Consider the following 23,529-nt stretch of genomic DNA (forward strand, 5'->3'; position numbering starts at 1 on the left):
ATTTAAATCCAGTTATCAAATCCACACAAGCTTTTATAATAGCTGCAGTGGAAAAAGAATCCAAATTGTATCAACCTGAGCCATCACTAAACACTTTCCTGAGGAACCATGTTTCAGCTAGTCATTCAATGTCAACAGTGAAGTGGCTGAATGGGCTTCCAGAAGCAGCGCATTGCATTCCAGAGCATGGCTGGTGAGGCGACTGCCTCGGGCGGCAAGCTCCACAGGGGCAGCAGATCCCAATGGAGACCTTTATTTTCCCCGCCCACCCGCCCCCTCGTTGCTGATGTTGATCTTCACCTCAGGGGCCAAAATGTATTGGGCCAGCCCTGGCTGCCATCTTGGAGAAGGTTGTGACTGTGCTTTCTTAGTCCTCAGGGTGCTGTACTTCCTCCACTATTCTGGCAACCCAAGGTGGGGGGGGGCATAGCATATTCCATAACTCTTACGCGCTTGGTGGTGGAAACTGTTACCATTATTTAAGCAATAATTGCACATTTTGCTGCAGACCTGGAACATTATCAAAGTGGTAAGATGGGAGTGTTCCCTTCGTTTCTCATTCAAGAACAGACAGAATTATAGAGCTGAGGGAAAGTGTTGCTTGCCCCTAATGAAATGGAAAGCTGGAGAAGCTTAACGTTGCAGCGATTAGAAATGGCACTCCTCCCCAAGCTGTTATTTGTGTTTTAGGGCAGGTGCTTGGGAAATGGAAAACTTCTATTAATAACTTTTTTTTTCGGAATAAAAAGGCCAGACTTAGTTCTGATTTGCTATACAAAAGGACAATCTATGGTGGGGATGGGAAAGGGATCAGTTCCTGATTATGGAAGACATTCAGGCACTAAACAGAGTTGGGGAGGGGGCACGTCCGGTGATTTGGGCAGTGGGACCAATATGTGCACTTCCACCCCACTGCACACTTTTGCCCTCACTTGTCCAGGCAGTGCACCCAAAGAGAGCTTCTGCTTTCCTCTGAGAGGAAATTCTGCAGGGAATGTTGGAGATGATGCCCTCCCCCATGGTCCCTTCTAACTGTGCAGTTCTATGATTCTGTGAATGCAGCAGTGCTGCTCCTTGGCACTGCCCAGAGTGGATGACAGTCCAGGGAAAGCCCTTTAGGTATAAGCCCTGGGAGGTCATCAAACAGCTGAATCCCATGCTGCTTAATATTGACTGATGTGCAAATTGTGTGCATTTTCCAAATACACTGGAGATCCACTCCGCACACATTCTCACCATCATAGATTCTTCTCGTGCTTCTTGGGGACTTGACTCTACTTTCTCCGTTTTTCTACTTTCTCCGTTTTTCAGCATGGAAGAATGTGAGGCTCTCTGCACAAGACTGGCGATCATGGTAAATGGATGTTTCCGGTGCCTGGGTTCACTGCAGCATATAAAGAGCAGGTTGGTAAAATGTCTCTCACAAGAGTTCCCGTAGGTTTACTGTGAGACCCACAGGAAATGGTGAAATGAAGACTTGTTTTTGTTACAAAGCCAAAGAAAAAAAGGGAGAATGGAAATTGCAGGTTGCAGCCCTGTGCACTTTTCCCTAGAAGTAAGTTTCGTTGAACTCAATGGCGCTTTCTTCTGAGTAGACATATACAGGACACCACTGTTAGTCTGCACCTGTTATCTCTGAGGATTTGGACAGGCTGGTTGGATGAGCTGGTTCTCCTTGATTCTTGCCCATCCTGACTCGTTATAGCAGCCAAGCTGGGCTGGCCAGGGGGCTCCATGGGGTGGGGAGGGAGTCTTCCTGGACTCCCTTAAAGAAGCGGTATCTTTAAACCCAGCCATTATGGTCAATTATCGCCCAGTCTCAAATCTTCCATTCCTGGGCAAGGTGATTGCACGGACAGACGGAGACCCCCAAGCCCCAGGCGACCCCCAGAATGAATAATGACACCTGACAACGTGTTATGGGATTAAAATTGGCCACAGCTTTATTAAACTTTCAGATGTAGGAAGACCTTGGCTTAGGCATTGGGCATTTATCCCTCCCAGTCCCTGTCCTGGGATCTGGGGAACATCAGGGTTATCCAAAGTGTGTGAGGATTGGGCTGACTCTGGAGAATGTCTCTTCAAAAAGAGAGCCCACCCCCAATTTCGCCACATTGAAGGGGAGAGCACTGTCAACCCATTGGTGTATGGCCAGTGCCTCCCCTCAAAATAACCCCTTTAATGGGGAACCCTGGGATCGCCGCCTCGGGGGGGGCGTGGGTCACCGCTTCACGCCCCCCCCCTTGAGGGAAGAGAGACTACAGGATTCCGCCTAAGGCCTACAAACCACCAAAGTTGTGACGTTTTGCTACGGGGAAGGCGAAACCTGCCAATGCAGGGAAATTCCTTCCCGGTCCCTCAACGGTGACCATCAAAGACCGCAGCAGCGCCTGCATAGCTGTAAAGAAGAAGTTTAAACTGCAGAAGAAGGCATAAACTGAGGGAGGGCGGGGGGGGGGGGAGTTCAGGAGCCAACTGAGGACAAACAGGTAAGTTACACCCTCTATTGTGAGTGTGGGCAGTCCTAACTCTACCTGGCCAATTCCCTTGGCAACGCCCCCCCCCTAGCCAGGATTGGTTAATTGTTGAGGCTAGGCGGGAACCTTCAGGTACCCAGCTGGGGGGGGGGGGGGCGAAGCCAGGCTACCTTGCTGGGAGCCTCATAGTCCGGGGGGGGGGGCTGCACTCAACCATGCAAAAGCTGCCTCCCAGTTAATGTGGGGAGCGGTCATTGAGCAGGAACAACTCTGGGCACATCTGGAGGATGCGGAACATTAGGATCCCTTCCACTTGGAATTCAGGCCCCAACATGGGAATGAAACTGCCCTCGTCACACAAGGGACTGAGGTGAAACAGGACTTCAAACTCTGTTTTGTAAATCATCTTCTGGTCAGCCCAAAAATAAACTCTAAATTATATGCAATACAGCTCTCATTTGGAGGGTCACACATTACCCATCCCTGGTGTGGATACTTGGGGCATGTTTTGTTTTAGGTGCAACACCCATACGCTGAAGGATGAGCACAAGGCTCATTAAAGTCCCACTGCTTCTCATTCAGTGCACTCACATTGCAGCATTTAGGCAATGATTAAAACCTGTGTGCACCTTCTGTATCCAGTCCTGGGTGTAAAATACTTGACCACTAGCCTATTCTGCCAGATGGTGACCTAGATTTTGTGAGGTACATGCAAGCTGGGTGGAGGAAAGGAGCTCTGCTGAAGCAAATATTAATTCCTCTTGCACAGATAGTTTGCTTGTGCCTTACTTCTTCCAGACCCTGCATGTTGACTATCCCTGACATGGGAGTTTCTGCACATTGACAGTGGCCAGATTTATCCCTAATGTCCTTGCAGTTATTGTAAGAATTTAAAATAGTTTTTGTTTGGTGTCCTAGAAGGACTGCTTGATTCTAGTTTTTAAACCTCTTTTACATTCCATAAAATATTTATTTCCTTTTATCCCCCCAGATTTGGAAAAGGTTTCACCGTGAAGATGCATTTGAATAATAATTCCGACAGTATAGAAAAGCTGACAGAATTTTTGCAATTGACCTTTCCAAATACACATCTGAAGGTAAATGTAGAAGAATGTGCAGGGCGTTATGTTGTAGGAAGTGATAAATATTTTGAGTATCCACCTGCAGCCTAAAGTGGCAGAACCCAGATATTGGCAAGAATGAGGGCAAATAGTTTTGAATGCATTTGAGCACTTTCAGAATTTTTAAAGTGTCTTGAGTTATTTCAGCAATGCTATCATTAAAGTACTTCCACGATTTAACAGCACCAGCCAAATATTACCTTCTTATTATAAAGGCAAGGGAACTGAGGTGTAAGATTTTACATAGTTCCTCTGCAAGCTCATGACTGAATCGATCTATCATGTCAGTGACGAAATGAGAGAACCAACATTTGAAACATCTTCCTGATCAATAGCAGCTAGTAACATTAGACCTAACTGATTCTGGTGCTCCTTGCATAACTGTTGTGTGAAGATCCAGCAACAGAAGCATTGGTAAAAAGGAGGCCATACGGAGGAATAAACACGGGCACACAAAGGGGCCAGAGCTTATAAGGATAGCTATCAATCAATAAGATAAACAGTGCCTACCCCCTCTGAATCTGGCATTCATTAGCAGTAAATCTTCTTATTGGTACAGGACCATCAACTGAATATGGTGGAATATCATGTCCCAGTGTCTGCAGGAGGCGTAGCAAACATCTTTCAAATGCTGGAAGCAAACAAAGAAGTCTTCAAAATCAGGCACTTCTCAGTGAGTCAAACAACTCTAGAAGAGGTATGGAATGATACTTGTCCAATTATGCTATACATGTATTTATGTATGTGTTTATTTTTATCTTAAATATGTCTACCTTGCCTTTCTAGGCATCCAAAGCAGCTAGCAATTTGATTGTCTTTATAAATAATAGTATACAGCACCAACACCTAAAATAACACAACACAACACAACACAACCTAAACATGTAAGCACTGAAAACATCAGAGAGAAGCCAACAGATCAATATTATTTACTATCAAAAGCCTTGAAAAACATGGCAGTTTTAATCAAGTACCCAGAAAATAGCAGTTTTGGTGTCCGGCACGTGCTTCTGGGGAGGGAATCCGAAATCAGGGCACCACGACAGAGAAAATCCTGCTTTTGGACCCACCTTCTAACTTCCAAAGGCAGGGACACCTGGAACAGGTTTATGCAGGTGGTGGTATCTTTTAGATATATTGTATTTCCTTTGCAAACTGCTCCATTACTGAACATAGAATATCTAAAAGCAGCTTTTACCAGCTATATCATTCTAAGCTCACAGCCCAAAGCATAGGAACAATATGTCAGATACCAGCTAGATTTTTAAAAAATATAGGTGTACCTGAGATACAACGTGAATTCTTTAGCCAAGCAGTACATGAAGGCTTCTATTTAACATCTAATCCATTTTGCTATTAAAACAAAAAGAGGAATATAGTAGGCAGGAAATTTCAGAGGGATCTGTAGGAAATAGAAAAAACAATAGTTTGCCTGTGGAATATTATGTTTTGCCAAGTCTCTTTACATGCACATGAATATCCAGCCTTGGGAAGGCATTTGTAAGCAATCCATAAAGCAGGGTAGATTTAATTTCATATATTTTGTTTCATTTTAGGTTTTCATCAACTTTGCTAAAGATCAAGGTGACCTGGATGTTTCAGATGCAAGTTCAGACATAACCTCAGATAGCTCTGACTTAAGCAGCCAAGATTCTAACGTAACTGCTCTTTACTAAGGTTTTATTCTCTCAAGATATTTTAGGTATTCGTTTTGGAATCCTGAACACCAGAACCCTGGATGGAAACGCCTATCCTTATATCAGATTGGTCTTTAACTTGTTTCCTCTGCATTGGCTTCTGTGCTCATTAGGTATAGACACTTTCCTGTGCATGTTGCCCTGTGTGCTTGGGAACTTCCTTCCTCCAAGTACCATATCCGCTAGATGAAAACAACTCTTCTGCATTCAGGGTCATAAGCTAATGCTTTGCTGTGTACAGGGATTACGTCAGTATTAAATAAAATTATTTAAAATCCAAAGTCGTTACCTTTTAATTTCTGTGATCTTTGGTTAAAAAAAAAAGGTAAAGGACTCCTGACAGCTAAGTCCAGTTGCAGACGACTCTGGGACTGCGGCACTCATCTCGCTTTATTGGCTGAGGGAGCCAGCGTACACCTTCTGGGTCATGTGGCCAGCATGACTAAGCCACTTCTGGCAAAACCAGAGCAGTGCACAGAAATACTGTTTACCTTCCTGCCGGAGCGGTACCTATTTATCTACCTGCACTTTTTGACATGCTTTCGAACTGCTAGGTTGACAGGAGCTGGGAGAGAGCAACGGGAGCTCACTCCTTCAGAAGGATTCTGGTCGGCAAGCCCTGGACTCAGTGCTTTAGACCACAGTGCTACCTGCATCCCATGATCTTTGGTTAGCCCCATATATAAAACATGAAGCACCATATAAATTTTCCTGAAGAGTGGCCAGACAAAGGAAGTGTAGAATGAAATTTTCTTGGACTGATGGAGCAGAATTTGGTTGTCAGATTCCTTCTAAGAAGAAAAATAAGTTTCCTAATCAATGGAAGGTTTCCAGCAGGGCTCCCAAAGGTGCAAAGTCCCTCTGATGTAGCTCCCATATCCATACTGATACACTCTCTTGTCTTCTACCATCTTTGTTCTTGCCAAGATATTATGAAATTTACCCAACTTAATGGTGCAGCAATAAAACTGCTAGCGCATTTGCAAAGCTAACCAGGGACCGGTATGGTTTCATCTGAGATGGGGGGGTTGTGTGCTGAGATTCCTGCTTTGCAGGGGGTTGGACCTAACTCTACAATTCTGTGATCCTATCAGTCCTCTAAAAAATCAGAAATAAATTGGATGTAATATAATTTGATAATAAATTGGATATAATATGCAATATATAATTATAGAATAAATTGGATATAATATAATTTTACTTTGTTCAGTCTGGAGGCAGATTATTCAGCTCCTTTTTTATTGTACAAAATTTGATCAGATTTAGAATAATCCCAGTGTAAGAAAATTTGCCTAGTAAAATGTGTAAATCCAGGAGCAGAGCAACCTGTTGCTGCTGAGATCTATTACAGAGAGTGATTGCGGGTTTATCCACACTCCTCTGGCCTTGCTGCTTCCCCCACCCCACAGAAAACAACAATTTGTGTTTTCCCCAGATGGACATTTGTTCTAATATATCACTAAAGAGCAGGTTTTTCCTTGGAAAGGAGCAGGGCAAAGGGGAAACTGCTTGGACTCACGCTTTCTAGGCAGAGTGGCCATCCCTCATCATTTGCTTTTTTGTTGTTATTCCCATATTATTTTAATGAGCATAAAGGGGAACACATCCCACCTTTTCTACAACACTGATTTTTGTATTATTAGAAAGTGAGGTCCTGAGTTAGTCTTGCTATGTATGTGCAAGAGAGAAGAGGCTTTACTGACTTTTTTTAACCTTCCAAGAATTGCTCTTTCAAGCTATGCAGTCTTAAACTTGCTTCCATGAAGGTAACTCTCATGGATACTTCCCTCTTGTGTGCAAATGGTATCATTTTGGGTACATAAGCATCAGCTCTTACCCTGAACATCAGAAATAAGAGGAAATTGTTTTTATTTACTAAGACAGTGAAAGAAATTTTGCACCCAGGATATTTCTAACACCCCAAAATGCCCACAAAAAGCAAATTGTGGTGAAATCAGACTGATTAAACTGTAGTGAAAATTTGCATGTGCAAAGTACTTTAGTACAGAAGTTAATTTGATCAGGATCAGAAACAGCTATTTGTTGAGGGAAAAGTAAGTGTTAGATACATTCAGAAATACTTTCTGCTTTTCCCATTATTACTGTTGTCCCTATGTTGTGAGTTGGTTTTCGGCTGCATGTCACACAGCATAGACTCAAGTGTTCCTTTGATGGTGGGTTTGCTGTAGCTGCAAAGGGGTCAGAGCATGAATGCCAATGATTTAAATCCAATCATTCATTCCAGGCAGTGCATTGTTTTATGATGTCAGTGGCTTTGCTCTGCTGGTGACAGACGAATCCTAATCCTCAGTGTCCAGGGCTGGCTTTGCATTTGATGTGGGATGGAGAGAAAAGTGTCCCTTTCCCCCACTTTAGACTTCTGTAACTAGAAAATAATGTCTTTCAATGCTTTCACATGACTGCCAGTTTTAGCTTTAAAGAAAACACAACATGTTTAAGTATAGAACGGATGGACTGAAAAATCAGCAAGAGGCAGCCTCCCTAGGAACCATTACTCTTTGCCTTTATTGTAAAGCGCAACCTTTTGGCCTCTGTCTTTTAAACCATCTGAGGCTCTTTCCAGCAGATTGCCTTCAGCTTTCAAGGTGGCTTCAGGTCTTCTGTCTTCCAAAGGCACTAGGACCAAAATCAGTATTCCCAGAACTTTTATCTAGACTATCAGTGGGAATGAATGTCGAATATGAAAAATCTAGTCAGTCACTCTTGAGTAGCTTCGCCCAACAGCAACTCTGGGGTTACATTCTGTCAGTGCTATTTTTCTAGAAAAAGAGGTGCTGGGGCTCACCATGGACCCTTCCCTTGTTCTCTTATAATGACAATGGCACCCACCTGAGAGGGGCCAGTCAGTTCCAGCTGAAAAAGCCTTGCATTTTCTTCATATAAATGCGTTTGCCCTTGTGTCATAGAACAAACACTGTTATCTCCAACCTAAAACATGGAACTCACTCTTAATTTATTAGCATATAGAACCCACCTTGTTCTCTCAGTTATAGGGTTATCTCACTCATCTCTGTGACGTGCGTTTCATCTCTGGTCTGACACAAAAGTTGCCTTGCCTTGTTTTTCAAAGCCTTAGATCTGTTCCACATTGACTATAGGAGGACAATAACAAATGCCTAGATCTTTTTTTTTTAAAAAAACATGTTAGCTGATTTTGATAAAATTTTCAGGAATAATAGGACCTTTGGAGGGGATGAAGCCTACCAAATTTCAGGCAAACAGATGCAGGACTTTTTGTGATAGGTGTCTTTAAAGTTTTAGGTCTTTTCAAATGTGTTGTTTTCCTCGTGGGCAGTAAATTAGGGTTGCCATGTGTCCTCTTTTTCCAGGACATGTCCTCTTTTTCTTGGGTAGAGTCGTCATAGCAATCCATAGTTAAAAGCAGAAGTCAGTCAATGTGTCCTCTTACTGCTCTTCAAAATATGGCAACCCACCCTTCCTCACAGAGCACAGGGCAATTCATAGCATAAAGGTCCCCCTAAAATTCAGAGAGATAGATGCAGAGGTTAGGGATTTATGTACTAAAAAATCAGCAGGCTTCAAACCAGCCCTTCCCACAGGGGGCTGGGAGAGAAGTACACACTCACACTTTTCTGACTTCTCTCTGCCTGGCATTTCCCATTCTTGGAGAGCTTCTGGGAGAGTTCAAAAAGAAACAACTGGGGTTTTCTTTAACCCACTTTACAAGCTCTCCTGAGGTGCTGGAGAGGCTCTGAACCCTTGGAGCCAGTTTGCTTTGCCTCAGACCATCATCCCAAGGCTGCTTCAAATATCTCCCCAGGAAGGTTTGGCTGGCACCAGGGGCGCCGACTTATAAAAAATATTGGGGGGGCCCATACCGGGGTCCTGCCCCGGGAAGTTTTCTAAATTTTAGATGAAAATTAGTGAGTTTTAAAGTTTTTTAAAAGTATTTTAGAGTCATATGATCAACATTAGAACCCCGAAAACTCGACTCTCTATAACTCCACACTCCGGGAAACTCGACAAGCCTGAAACACTTTTTGGCTTTGAAAAAAGAAACAAAACATAAACACGCACGGTATTTTCGTAAAAAACTAATTTAATTTACAGTAACAATTATGCTTATAGACTATTACAGAGCAGTGAATATATAGCTCTGAAAAGACTGAAATGATATTTAAATAAATCCTAAACTATCATTAAAAGAATAAAACATAAAATATTGCTGTCGCACGGTAATAGCACTTTGATTAATAAGTGAAATAGCTAATTTAAGCTTACTTTGAATAAGGCTGAGGGTTCATTAAATAAAAATAATATCTCAAAGTTAATGCTTTAATACAGTTAATAAAGTTAATACAGTATGCCTAATACTGTATGTAAATACTGTAATACTGTATGTAAATAACGGGCTTTAATTGGGTCTTACACCCTAAAAATATTTAAGTATTTGAAAATAACTAATACAGTACTATTGTAATATAGAAATACAGTACTAAACTAGTACTAATATTTCGAAACTGAAAATTTAACATTCTGTATGTATTTAATTCTCTATTTTATAAAGATTTTTAATATCTGACAGTGAGTTTGGAGTAGCCCAATGCAAAAATCCTGAGGATCCATGTGGATCCATGCTTTGTAACCACGTTTTTGCACCACTGTGACCCTAGGCAACAGTGGGTGCGTGATTTTTTTGGTGCAAGATGTAGCCATGGACATGCTATGTGATCTGATGGTGAATTTGGGGTGACCCAATGCAAAAATCCTGAGGATCCATGTGGATCCGTGCTTTGTAACCACGTTTTTGCACCACTGTGACCCTAGGCAACAGTGGGTGCGTGATTTTTTTGGTGCAGGCTGTAGCCATGGACATGCTATGTTATCTGATGGTGAATTTGGGGTGACCCAGTGCAAAGATCCTGTGGATCCATGCTTTGTAACCACGTTTTTGCACCATTGCAGCCCCAGGCAACAGTGGGTGCGTGATTTTTTTGGTACAGACTGTAGCCATGGACATGTAAAGTGATCTGATGGTGAATTTGGGGTGACCCAATGCAAAAATCCTGAGGATCCATGTGGATCCGTGCTTTGTAACCACGTTTTTGCACCACTGTGACCCTAGGCAACAGTGGGTGCGTGATTTTTTTGGTGCAGGCTGTAGCCATGGACATGCTATGTTATCTGATGGTGAATTTGGGGTGACCCAGTGCAAAGATCCTGTGGATCCATGCTTTGTAACCACGTTTTTGCACCATTGCAGCCCCAGGCAACAGTGGGTGCGTGATTTTTTTGGTACAGACTGTAGCCATGGACATGTAATGTGATCTGATGGTGAATTTGGGGTGACCCGATGCAAAAATCCTGAGGATCCATGTGGATCCGTGCTTTGTCACCACGTTTTAAATTGGGAGGGAAGGAAAAACACAAAAGGGACAAGAAGCACAAGAGGGGTGTGCGGAGAAGCAGCTGGCTAAGAATGCAGGCGAGGAGTTTAACGGGGTGGGGGGGAGGAAAGGAAGGCAAAAGTCCCCCCCCAAGCCAGCCCTCTCTCTCTCTCTCTCTCCCACCTGGAGCCTGCACGCAGTGTGACTAGGAAAGAATTAGAAGGAAGGACTGGATCCTTTCCTTAACCCTCTGCTTGCCAGGAGGGCAGGGGATTCCCTGCTCTTTGTTGAGTTTGAGCAAACGCAGCAACAGAAGCGGGTGGGCAGTAAGACCCTGAGGCAGAATGCAGGAAAGCCCCTGCGCTCCAGCGAGTCAGCTCCAGGGACCACACATTCGCTCAATAACACGCACAGAGCGAAATTTACGGTAATAATTTTTGTTAAATTATTGGGGGGGCGGAGCCCCCCCAAACGAATTTTTGAGGGGGCTCGGGCCCCCTCAGGCCCCATGGAGTCGGCGCGTATGGCTGGCACCTTCAATATATAGTGGTACCTTGGTTTGCCACCATTTTGGATCACAACCACATCAAACCCAGAAGTGCATGTCCGTTTTTTTGGTTTACAACCCATTTTTTTGGATTACAACCTGGTTTGGGGGGGAGGCCCCATTGGTGAAAGTGCGCCTTGATTTACATCCTCTTTTGGTTTACAACCGGACCTCCGGATCGGATTATGGTTGTAAACCAAGGTACCACTGACCGAACCCAAAGGGTGCTCATCAATGGTTCCTCTTCATCTTGGAGAAGAGTGACTAGTGGGGTGCCACAGGGTTCTGTCTTGGGCCTGGTCTTATTCAACATCTTTATCAACGACTTGGATGATGGACTCAAGGGCATCCTGATCAAATTTGCAGATGACACCAAACTGGGAGGGGTGGCTAACACCTCAGAGGACAGGATCACACTTCAAAACGACCTTGACAGATTAGAGAACTGGGCCAAAACAAACAAGATGAATTTTAACAGGGAGAAATGTAAAGTATTGCACTTGGGCAAAAAAAATGAGAGGCACAAATACAAGATGGGTGACACCTGGCTTGAGAGCAGTACATGTGAGAAGGATCTAGGAGTTTTGGTTGACCACAAACTTGACATGAGCCAACAGTGTGACGCGGCAGCTAAAAAAGCCAATGCAATTCTGGGCTGCATCAATAGGAGTATAGCATCTAGATCAAGGGAAGTAATAGTGCCACTGTATTCTGCTCTGGTCAGACCTCACCTGGAGTACTGTGTCCAGTTCTGGGCACCACAGTTCAAGAAGGACACTGACAAACTGGAATGTGTCCAGAGGAGGGCAACCAAAATGGTCAAAGGCCTGGAAACGATGCCTTATGAGGAACGGCTAAGGGAGCTGGGCATGTTTAGCCTGGAGAAGAGGAGGTTAAGGGGTGATATGATAGCCATGTTCAAATCTATAAAAGGATGTCACATAGAGGAGGGAGAAAGGTTGTTTTCTGCTGCTCCGGAGAAGCGGACACGGAGCTTTGGATCCAAACTACAAGAAAGAAGATTCCACCTAAACATTAGGAAGAACTTCCTGACAGTAAGAGCTGTTCGACAGTGGAATTTGCTGCCAAGGAGTGTGGTGGAGTCTCCTTCTTTGGAGGTCTTTAAGCAGAGGCTTGACAACCATATGTCAGGAGTGCTCTGATGGTGTTTCCTGCTTGGCAGGGGGTTGGACTCGATGGCCCTTGTGGTCTCTTCCAACTCTATGATTCTATGATTCTATGACCTTTAGGAAACAGGCCTTTGGCTGATTGATATCTGATGCCCTTTTAAAATGTGTTGTGGATGGAGGGGTTATTGGGTTTTCTTCTTTTTTGTATTTTGTGTTTTTTATCGTGATATGTTGTGAACTGATCTGTAGGTATGGGGCAGCATACAATCAATCAAATCTATCTATCTATCTATCTATCTATCTAGCATCTATCTAGCATCTATCTATCTAGCATCTCAGAAGCATTGCTCCACATGTTGGTCTCATGCCTCATCTGAGGGGAATGTACAACTCTGTCACATATGTCCTCGTTATTTCTTCTCTTTTCCGACTCCCTGCCCCTTCTCTAAAAAAAAGAGGTAAAAACAAATGTTGATGATACCGTTGGTGTGAACCACTTAAAAACAGAGTGCAACAACCTATTTATTAGCCATGACCCCAGTAGCTAAAGACCAAAGTTGTAGAAGTTCCCTAGGATACACTGAAACAATTGTGGCACAGCTGTCATTTCTGTGTGATTCTCCTCTGGCAGAAGTCTTGTGCAAACATGTCTTTCACTTCAGCGCAGCAGAAGAGCTCATTCTTTACTGACTGAAATTCATCAATCTCTCTTTTCCCACCACTACTGATCACTGTGGTCCTGAAGCCCTCATTTCTTTTCCATCAATAAGCTTTTGACCTCTGCTCCCTTCCACATTATCTAACTTGAGAACTTCACAGTGCCAGAGCATTTTTCAGGGAATAGGAGAGAAATGAGTGTCAACTAGATGAATCATGTGGCCTCTAAATGTTAATTAGAAGAGGATGGTTGATTGAAGGACACTCTTGTAAATCACAAATGCAAGTGAGGAAGATTTGTACCTTGTGCAATGGCTAGAAAGGTCCAAGGCTAAAGATGTCAAGTAGACATTTAATAATTGACTCACAATGGTGACATGAATTGATTGAAGTTGATTTGCCTCCTTGGGCTAATTTGGTACTTCAGGTGGCATCTCCCTTTTATTACATGATAAGTGTAGCATCACAGGTTACTTCTGGTCACAACGATTGGGCTCAATCGATTGGGGATAGCCCCTCCATGCCCAAAATAAATAAATCACTATGCCTAGAAAATTTAGTGTTGGGGCGGAGGTTCTAGCCTAGATTTCTCTCTGACATTTAGTTTCTTGTGTCTTTTTTGTATGGAGCACCTGCAATTTGTGATGTTACACTCCAGACACAAGCGTAGGTAAATGAGACTCCAATGATTTGTTGATGAACGAGCTTGCAATCCTTTCTTTTCAGAGTGCCTTGATCACGTAAGTACTGTGTCCAAATCAGTTTTTATACTTGAATAAATAATTTGTTTCTGAGACATTTCCCTTCAAGATACTCCTTTCCTTCCCTCCAGCCATCACTCTCAGCTCCTCAAAGATATTCTCTCTCTCTCTCTCTCTCTCTCTCTCTCTCTCTCTCTCTCTCATGATTTGGCTCAACGTATGCTGGATTTTATATATGTGAACTTCCAGAGGTGCTGGAGGCAAAACAGGCACAGCCAATAGGTGGAAGTTGCTTTTGTAGACAGAATAACTATCTGAATCTGAATTATATATATATGTATAAAACTGGTAGCATGTATATATAATTTAAGTTGCATTTGGCTAAAAACATGCTATAGAAGGGCATCTACTAGGAAAAAGGAGGACAGGGAGGAGAGGTTGTTTTTTTAAAAAAACAAAACCTGAAGAGCTCAAGGCGCAATAGGAGAAAGACTCTATGGTGTTATCGCACTGGTTCTTAGCATGTGAATCTAATTTGTTGTATTTGGCTAAAAACATATATTCTAGAAGGAGGGACTGGGCTTAAAAAACACCTTGAAGAGTTCAGTAAGTAAAAAGGAGGAGTACTCTATGATGCAATCATACTGGCCATACTGTGGCCTTTTATTGGTTTGGGGGTGGTTTTGCATTATAAAATCTGCTTCGTATTAAAAATATGCAGGGACAAGGAAAGGGTGAAGCTCTATAACACATGAAAAACGTAATGGAGGAGGGAAAGGAAATTTGAACAGTGGTCGACGGTGGTGTTGTGGTCATTTTTGAAGTGCAAGAGCTGGCCATGGCAGTGCCCCAGCCATGCACCTAAGTAGAGTCAAAAAATGGTGGTCACATTGTTCACTCATATATGTGTGCATGTATGTACATACTTACGTTGACATATTCAAGATGCTTTTGTTGACATATAGATCCCTAAACAACTTGGGTCCTAAATATCTGTGCTGCCAGCAATTCATTGAATACTAAATGTCCTGTATTCCAACCTGCCAACATGGCAAGATGGTGATCCTGCATATGGTGTCATCACTGATGTAAAAAATGTTCTGGAGATGTGTCTCCCTGCCACCCCAGGTTCTTGCTTCACCAAATCACTGGGCATTCACTTTATTCCCAAATAACTCTCTGCTGGTTATGTGTTAGTTACTGTTAAAATGCAACAGCCAATTTAGACCCTCCTTGTGGCTGGTTGTTGTTGGGGGTTTTTCTCCATCTTGGTTTATCCCCCGCCCCTCACTGCCCCCAATGGATTGTGCTCTTGCCTTCAAAGCAGAAGATTATTTAGGCACTAAATCCAGACAGGTCTATTGAAATCTGATCTGGAGTTCATTTAAACAGGATTGTCTTCGGTGTACCTTAGAGCTTAAGCCATCCTTTGCTGTCAAAATTAAATGATAGTTTAACAACCTTCAAACTGTGCAGATAAGTGCACTGTCATTTCAGATTTCTTGAAAGCACTTTTGGGGGGGAAACTGTGGACTTCATATCAAATTAGAGTTCTTCTTTAAAGTGCTGGGAAAGCTTTTAATAACTTAACATTTATCTATGAGGTGATTCTCCTATCTCTGCGTGATCCTAGACCAATTGAACCTGGAGGTGTGCACAGGGCAAATGAGCCACTGTGCCCACAACGTGCCAGCATGATGCTATGCAGGATCACAACCCCACTCAAGTCTGCAGCCGCTGTAAGCAGTACATGTCTGAAATACATTCTCTGCTACAGAGCATGGAATATACAGAGTTATGATTATTTATGTAGGGATGGGGAGAGCTTAGGGTGGTATAAAATGATAGTACATGACAGAAAATGTATTCTCTTTACCTGTTCCAAGCCTTATTTGCATTTGCTGGCATATACAAATATGTGACTTTTGTCATCCGAAATGAAAACACTGAGTCACCGTGTAGCACAAGGCACCTATTAATATGCTGGTCTCATTCTGAACCAAACCGCCACACCATTTTTAGTTTGATGTAGCAACACATGCACAGACAACAACATCTTCATAGCAAAGAGGCCTTTTCACTTTATGCATTTGACAGTGTGCATCACAGGTTGAGTTCAAAATAGCTTAACTCAGAACTCCCTATTGGATAAATCCAGCCCCATACAGCCAATATAATTTATGCATAAAGGGTTAAGACCATAGAGCAAGCTGTCCTGTCAGGTTTAGCTAGGTCCCACACCCTCACCTTAGAAGGAAGGGTTACAAAGCTATTTGTGTTCTCTCATTTCCACCATGTGAACCCTTACCAGTAAGGATATCTAAGCTGGGTGCATCATGCTTAGACCGCATGGCTTTAGCAAGCCATCTTTGTGTTTTATTTTACCCCCCCCCCCTTTTCCAACCAAATTACAAAATATTAAAAACCAAGAGTCCTTCCAGTGCTTTCATCAGAGGAAAGATTGGTGCATTTTGCTACAACAGGCAGTAGGTCTCAAACTGCAGGCTGGGCCTCGAACTGCTGCTTTTCAAAATTGCTTCTGAGTGACCTCAGATGCTGATACATGAACCTTGTAAGCAAGTTTAGTCATGCACAAGTCTTTGCCCGACAAACTATTTTCTTACAGCTGTGGGCACCAATGAGCTCCTTCTGTGGAAGGAAATGGGTGTGTGGATTATCTTGAGCTTGTTTATTTGGACTCTTTTATTATTATTTTTATAAGCCCTTTGTGCTGTGCTGAAATTGCCATACATTAAGCGCATAATACTTCACATTTCTGTACCACCTTTGAGCACACAAAGGGCTTTGCATACATTATTTTGTAATCCAAAAAACAACCCTGTAAGATAGGTCCCTGTTATTACCGCTCCCCCACCGCATTGTAAATTGGGAGGGGGAACTGAGGTTGAGAGAGTAGCAGCTTACTGAGGTGAAATCATGGTGAAGATGAAGTTTAAGCTGGGGACATCGGCATGCACTGTTCAGTCTCCATTTGTCAGAAGCAGTCATAGTAGTAATTACATTTATTCATTGTAAGCCTAATTGCTTACAGTTAAGTACTGAAATAGTAATACATACTACTGTTTTCAACTTCTGGAGAAACTCACTAACTTTGAAAGAGCTGATTTCTTGAGAGGTTTTCCTTTCCAGTGTCCCTTACTGTTTTTGAGGCTCTAAAGCGTAACATCCCAGCATTAATATCCAGGCTCTGCCTGAGCAGTACAGGTGATAGATTTACTTGTCTACCTTTCCTGGCAGTCTATTTATCTCCTAACCAGCTGCATCACAGTTGTCTTTGTTTTATAGTTATGAATAATGTCTTTGTGATAAGGGAACTCCAAAAGTCGGGCAAGTTTGTTTTTCTTGCACCAGACCAGCTTTTTTCGGATGGTTTAGCGGTGTGATCCTCGTTGGCTTATTGCTTCCACCCCTGACGGCCAAGTGTGTGAGTAAATTAGCAAAAGGAAAATGCATCTGCAACACATTTCAGTGATTGGCACAAGGTGTCAAGTGCTGCATTTTACCAAAGATATGCCAAATGGGTAGAATCAGAGGTATGCCAGTCTTATATGTGACACTACACTGAGAAAAAGAAATAATCCTGGCATGGCAGGGCTTTCTCAGTGACTGCCCCCGCCCCCAGCTCTGGAATCTCCTCCCCAGTGATGGTGCTTGCCCTCATCATTCCAAAAGAAGTTGAAAACATTTCTGCTCACTCAAGCACTCAGTAGATAAAGATGCTTGATTTGGCAGGCGTGAAATGTTTATTTTTGACAATATTGACATGTATTTTTATTGTTTACATTTCATGTGTTTAACTGAGATGCTGTGGGCTACCTGTGTTCCTTTGGGAGGAATGGTTGGATAAAAATTGAAATAATAATAATAATTTAAAGGTCACAAATCATTATAAGAAACCATGGTTTCCATGTCTACAGGTTCACCCCACCCCCACCATATCAACGGCACAGGATTTAGTGAAATGGTGCCTTTTATGCTGTTATTTCTCTTACTGTTACATTTCCCTTATTTGTTAGGAAGGCTGCCTTGTCAAATGCCTTCAGGTATCCGTCCTATGCACGCTTACTTCAGAGTAAGGCCAACTGCACTCAGTGGGGTTTACGTCAAGTAAACATGCACATGATGAGCTTCAAAGATGGAAGAAAGGCAAGATAAAATGCAATATATAAAGCTGCAGTGCAAATAAAGCTGTACGCCCTAAGCGAAAGTCATCTATTTGCCCCCCTCCCTCCCCAAAAGGTACGTTGCAGAATTAACATATAGATCATCCACTTGGCAGTGGCACATATGCAGGTGTTCACGGGCAGAAGCATGCCGTGATCGATGGGATTCTCTAGTATTTGTAGATTCTGGTAGTTTAAAAAAGATTAAAAAATTGTCGCTAGATGTAACCAGAGTTTACAGGCTTGGAAGTTGGAGCTGCCCAGAGTTAAATCAGTCCCACCACCTTTTCTCTCTCATTCACACATCACAAGCATTGCTTAAAAGGGGGGGGGGGACATTTTTCATTTCTCTTTTAATTTACATACCACAAGGCAGTTTACAAAAAACAACAACAAAATATACAACAAGGTCACAACACACAATCTGATCCAATACAAAGAATCATAGAAACATAACTAATATTCACTAACCTATTAGAACAGTAATAACAACAACAACAATAATAATAATTTTATTATCTATACCCTGCCCATCTGGCTGGATTCCCCACAATAGCATACAATAAAATTAAATATCAACAAATACCGGTAATTAGACAGAAATTCACTATTAACAATTACAATAAATAATGACTGCCACAACCATTAAGCAAATTACTAAACTACAAAATAAAAATACAGAATACAAATTAACATATAACATTTAAGAACAATTTTAAACAACAACCCCCCAAATAAAACAACACCCACCCCAGTTAAACCCCATTCTCATTAAACATTAGCACAGGAATTCCATGGGGGGGGTATTTGTTTACAGGTTCTTCAAATGCACAAGGATGGCTTTGGATTCTACTCTACGCAGAAGGTACGAGGAGGACACCTTCAGAGCCCCCTTGCGCCAGAAAATGAGGAGGCCGAGAGCAGGAGAGAGGGGTGCTGGACTTTCTCTTAGTCTCAGCACTGCCCTTTACGGACTGAAGGCCTTCAAGCTTGCTTGTACCCAACAGTTTCTTCCACTCATTTCCTCAATTTGTTATTTCTGTAAAGGTTTAATACTTTCCCGCTGGACTAGGTGGTCATTTAAACTTTTTTTTTTAAAAAAGTGGTGAATATTCACATTAATAAGGCTGTTCCGTTGCTGCAACAATGCCCTGCATTTTGCAGCTTTAATTTGCTTTCTTTAAAAGCTGTGTGCTTACCTTCTCTGACATTTCCGTGCATGCTCCCCATTTTGTTAAAAAGAAAGGAAGCAGCGAAACCGACGGCTTTTTTGCTTTTACCCACAAGGTTAGCCCCCAGCTCCATGACAAGGGAACACAATGTGGTATTTTCCTGGTGCTGGGTCAGCACTAGTGCTAAAACAGCATTAAGTATTTTTTTAATTCTTCTTCTCTGGACATGCCTTTAGGTATTACACTGGGGTGAGGTTACGAGAAAGAATTCATGGTATGTGGTTTAGCAGCACAAGCCACACGAACAAAATTAGCCTGCTTTGAAAGTGTGTTTATTTACAATGAAAAAGCCCCCCGCAAATAAGTCTCATTAATCATACACAAAGCAATATGTGGTTGCTGTTATTTATTATACCAACATAAATCACAAGGCACTGCCTCTGTATTAATTTGGATATACCATGTAATTCTAGAGAGAAGAAAAATGTCCTTCTTTGTAAATGCTTCTCAGTTATTTTCTCCTTCCATTCTCAACGTAAGAATTGCTGTACCAGCAAATAAGTACTTTTTTTCTGAACTCTGACCACTGCCGTGTTCCAGGACCACACACAAGGAGGTAACATGTGGGACTTGTAGCAAATGTTGCCACGCCCCCTCTGAGCATACTCTGTTCCGTTTCCCACCTCCACCCCACTTTTTCTTGTAAGCATAGGAGCCAACTCCTAAGGGCCAAGGTCCCTTCGGTCCCCCAATAAAATATTTGAGGGGGTCAGTCCATTCAAATGCTGTGTGTGCACCATGTCATGTGATTGATTATGAAGTGTGGGGCTTGCCAGGGTCTCCCCAATATTTTATTCAAATTGGCACCCCTACTTGTAAGGTCAGTCAGCATTTCCTGCCCAGTGGGTTCTATTCCTTAGGGGAGAGGCTGTACCCCTTTTCTATCTCAGTTAACCTTGGGGTTCCCCCCAAGCCTGCTGGTACCCCTCCCTTGTGACATTTTGGGCCCATAAAGACCCAGACTTGGAGAAGAAGTTCATTATTCGTAAATGGGATTGACTGGAAGCCTGCTAGAAAGACATTGTGGTCTATGATTTAACAACAAAAGACACACAAACTTGGCTTGGAAGTATGTAAGTGTAACCCTTGCCCCAGATCAGTGGGGCTGTGTAACTTACACCGGCATAGGTTCCCCCAAAAGAGGCCTGGAGTGACACAGGGACCACACAAGCCTGCCGGCTCAGTGGGCGGTGGGGAGTGTAGTGGTTCAGCCATGCTGGATCTGCCCCTGAATCCCATTTTAATTCCTGAAGCAGCGCCCCAAATGGAGCTTCTTTCTTGCTGTTAACATTCAGACACCAGTTCCTGCCTTCATCCATCTTCCACCCCATGATACGACCAGGAGCAGGTCACTTCCCCCCACTGCATGGTCGGTCTGATCCCAACCGATTCCCTCTGAAACAATGGAGTGGGTCTGTTTTCAAGCTCAGCCTGGATGGAAGAAGCAATGTTGGTCCAAGACATTTTGCTGCCGGAGGCAAATGATGAAGTCCTGCTCCCTCTCCCGTTCCATCTACAGAGGCTGACTGGTCTGTCTGCCCACTCTTGCTTCATCAGTGGCGACAGGACAGCATCTTCCAAGACACCTGGCAGCTGCAGGTGGGGGCTGTGCCATTGGCACACATAGCTCTGATGCCCAACGGAGGAGAATGGCCAGGGGGCTTCAAAGGAATCTTCCACTTTAGGTGATTGTCTCACATGCCTAATGGTAAGGCTTGCCCGGGAAGAAGGGGACCCTTGCCTCCACCCCCACACATCCCCCAAAAGCTGATTCAAAAATATATTTATCACACTGAAGCTCCTAGACCAGAAGCAACTTCCCTCAAGGGAAGACATTCATCTAAAAATGGGATCTGGGATTTCCACAATTGAAGGGCTAGGGAGGAATGACGGTGGGGCTAGATATCTCTATTGGCGAAGGGTTTTGAGATGCAGTGATCCTCGAACTCTTTCCAATCTACGCCCCATCCCAAGGGATGAGGGTAAGGAGAGCAAGGATTACACACCTCCGTCATTGGTGCTGTGCAATGCCAGGTCCATAGGCAACAAAACCGCCACCATGCGTGACTTTTTTGTTTCGCAGGGGATTGACCTGCCTTGCGTGACGGAGACCTGGGTACGGGAAGGCGAAGTAGTCTCCCTACATGAGATAACACCCCCAGGTTTCTCTGTCCTCCATGAATCGTGGACTGTGGGTCGGGGGGAGAGTAGCGTTGTTATTCCGGGAGGATTGCTCTTTCAGAGCTCTGCCATCACCGGCGATCTCCGGCATTGAATGTGTTGGTCTCGTGTGGGACACCAAGGAGAGCTTGGCTGTCTGGCTGGTGTACCGACCACCCAGCACACCTGCAGCCACCCTGTCAGACCTGCTGGAGGTGGCAACGGGCTGGGCCTTGGAGTTCCCATGCCGATGCCGCTCCCTCCTCACAGGCTCTGGACCTAGTGACTTCCATGGCAACACTAGGGCTCTCCCAGTTTGTTTTGGGCCCCACTCATCAAGCAGGCCACACGCTGGATCTGATCTTTGGGGCTGGCATAGATGTGATCATGCTCACTACGCTCTGAAAGCCAAGATTGACTTCCCTCGGGTGGCGAACCTATTTGGGCTCGTCCGTGAAAACTGATGGATCCTGATAGATTCCGACAAGCCTTGCGGAACCCTGCTCCTCCTGGCGACTCATTAGATGACCTTGTTGAGGACTGGAATAACCGGATCTTGGTGGCCATTGATGAGATCGCGCCTAAGTGCCCTCTGCGACCCCGTCGAAACCGGGCCCCTTGGTTTACTGAGGAGCTCCGTAAAATGAAGCGGGATCTCAGACGGCTAGAGCCAGTATGGAGACGGACTTGTGATGGAGCCTCAAGAACATCTTATAGGATGCTTATGAAAGCTTATGAGATGGCTATGAAAGCTGCTAAGAAATCTTACTTTGCAGCTTCCATTGCACCCGCTAGCTCTCACCCGGCACAAATTTTTAGAATAATTAGAAAGAAGATTCCACCTAAACATTAGGAAGAACTTCCTGACAGTAAGAGCTGTTCGACAGTGGAATTTGCTGCCAAGGAGTGTGGTGGAGTCTCCTTCTTTGGAGGTCTTTAAGCAGAGGCTTGACAACCATATGTCAGGAGTGCTCTGATGGTGTTTCCTGCTTGGCAGGGGGTTAGACTCGATGGCCCTTGTGGTCTCTTCCAACTCTATGATTCTATGATTCTAGGTCAATAATGTCCTTAGGAGGACAACCAAATTTAAGCACAAATTCGACCTGCAGCTGTGAGGCATTCGTGAGCTTTTTTGCAGAGAAAGTCCAGTTGCTCCGCCGTGACCTCCCTGCCAATTTAGATACAGTGACTGAACTGGAGGCCCCTCGACTGACTTCAGGTCCAGTGTTGGACCATTTCGATCGGATACTCCCTACTGATGTGGATAGATTCCTCCAAGTTGGTAGGCCCACCACCTGCCTCCTTGATCCGTGCCTGTCTTGGCTGATTAGGAAGTGTCCAGATGTTGCCCGGACCCCCCTGGTTGAAATTATCAATTTGTCCCTTGACACGGGGACATTCCTAGGGGAACTGAAGGAAGCAGTGGTGTGTCCACTCTTAAAGAAAACTTCATTAGATCCCTTAGACCTATCCAATTACCGCCGTTTCAAATCTTCCATACCTGGGTAAGGTAATTGAGAGAGCAGTTGCTGAACAGATTGGTAGGTTTCTGGAGGAAACATCGGCATTATATCCATTTCAGTCCGGTTTCCGTCCTGGTTTTGGGACGGAGACGGCTCTGGTTGCCCTAACAGATGATCTCCGTAGACAACTGGATCGAGGCGGGTCAGGACTGCTGATCCTTTTAGATTTGTTGGCAGCCTTTGACATGGTCGATCATGATCTTCTGGACCACCGCCTTGCCGATGTGGGGATACAGGACATAGCCCGTAACTGGTTGTGCTCTTTTATCTCTGGTCGGGGACAGAGGGTGGCACTAAGGGAGGGAAATGTCATCGCACCACTCCTTGGTGTGTGGAGTGCCGCAGGGCGCAATTCTCTCCCCGATGCTTTTTAACATCTTTATGCGCCCCCTTGCCCAGATTATCCAGAGCTTTGGGCTGGGCTGTCACCAATATGCTGATGACACTCAGCTCTATTTGCTGATGGATGGCCCCTTACACACTGACCAGATGCTTGGAATCTGTGGTTGGATGGTTTCGTGGGAGCCGATTGAAACTAAATCCTTCGAAGACAGAGGTCCTATGGCTAGGTCGGGATGGCATGGGGATGAGGGACCAACTCCCTTCTCTTGCGGGGCCCAATTAGTGCCATTGCCTTCCGTTAAGAGTTTGGGTGTAATCCTTGACGCCTCCCTTTCCATGGAGGCGCAAGTTATAGCAACAGCCAAGGCGACATTTTTCCACCTTCGTCG

At 43.9% G+C, this 23,529-nt stretch overlaps 1 protein-coding gene across 1 annotated transcript in view; it reads left to right on the forward strand.

Moving 5' to 3' along the window:
* ABCA12 (ATP binding cassette subfamily A member 12) overlaps positions 1-5,576 on the forward strand; it is a 123,740-nt gene extending 118,164 nt beyond the window's left edge. Inside the window, exons 50-53 of the mRNA XM_081899622.1 lie at positions 1,312-1,404; positions 3,469-3,574; positions 4,158-4,295; positions 5,155-5,576. Of these exons, the coding sequence (XP_081755748.1) occupies positions 1,312-1,404; positions 3,469-3,574; positions 4,158-4,295; positions 5,155-5,274 (457 nt within the window). The 3' untranslated portion in view covers positions 5,275-5,576. The remainder of the gene's footprint in view (positions 1-1,311; positions 1,405-3,468; positions 3,575-4,157; positions 4,296-5,154) is intronic.
* Positions 5,577-23,529: the final 17,953 nt, after the last annotated feature.

The sequence above is a fragment of the Podarcis melisellensis genome, assembly GCF_964234715.1.
Source record: "Podarcis melisellensis genome assembly, chromosome: 1".
NCBI lineage: Eukaryota > Metazoa > Chordata > Lepidosauria > Squamata > Lacertidae > Podarcis > Podarcis melisellensis.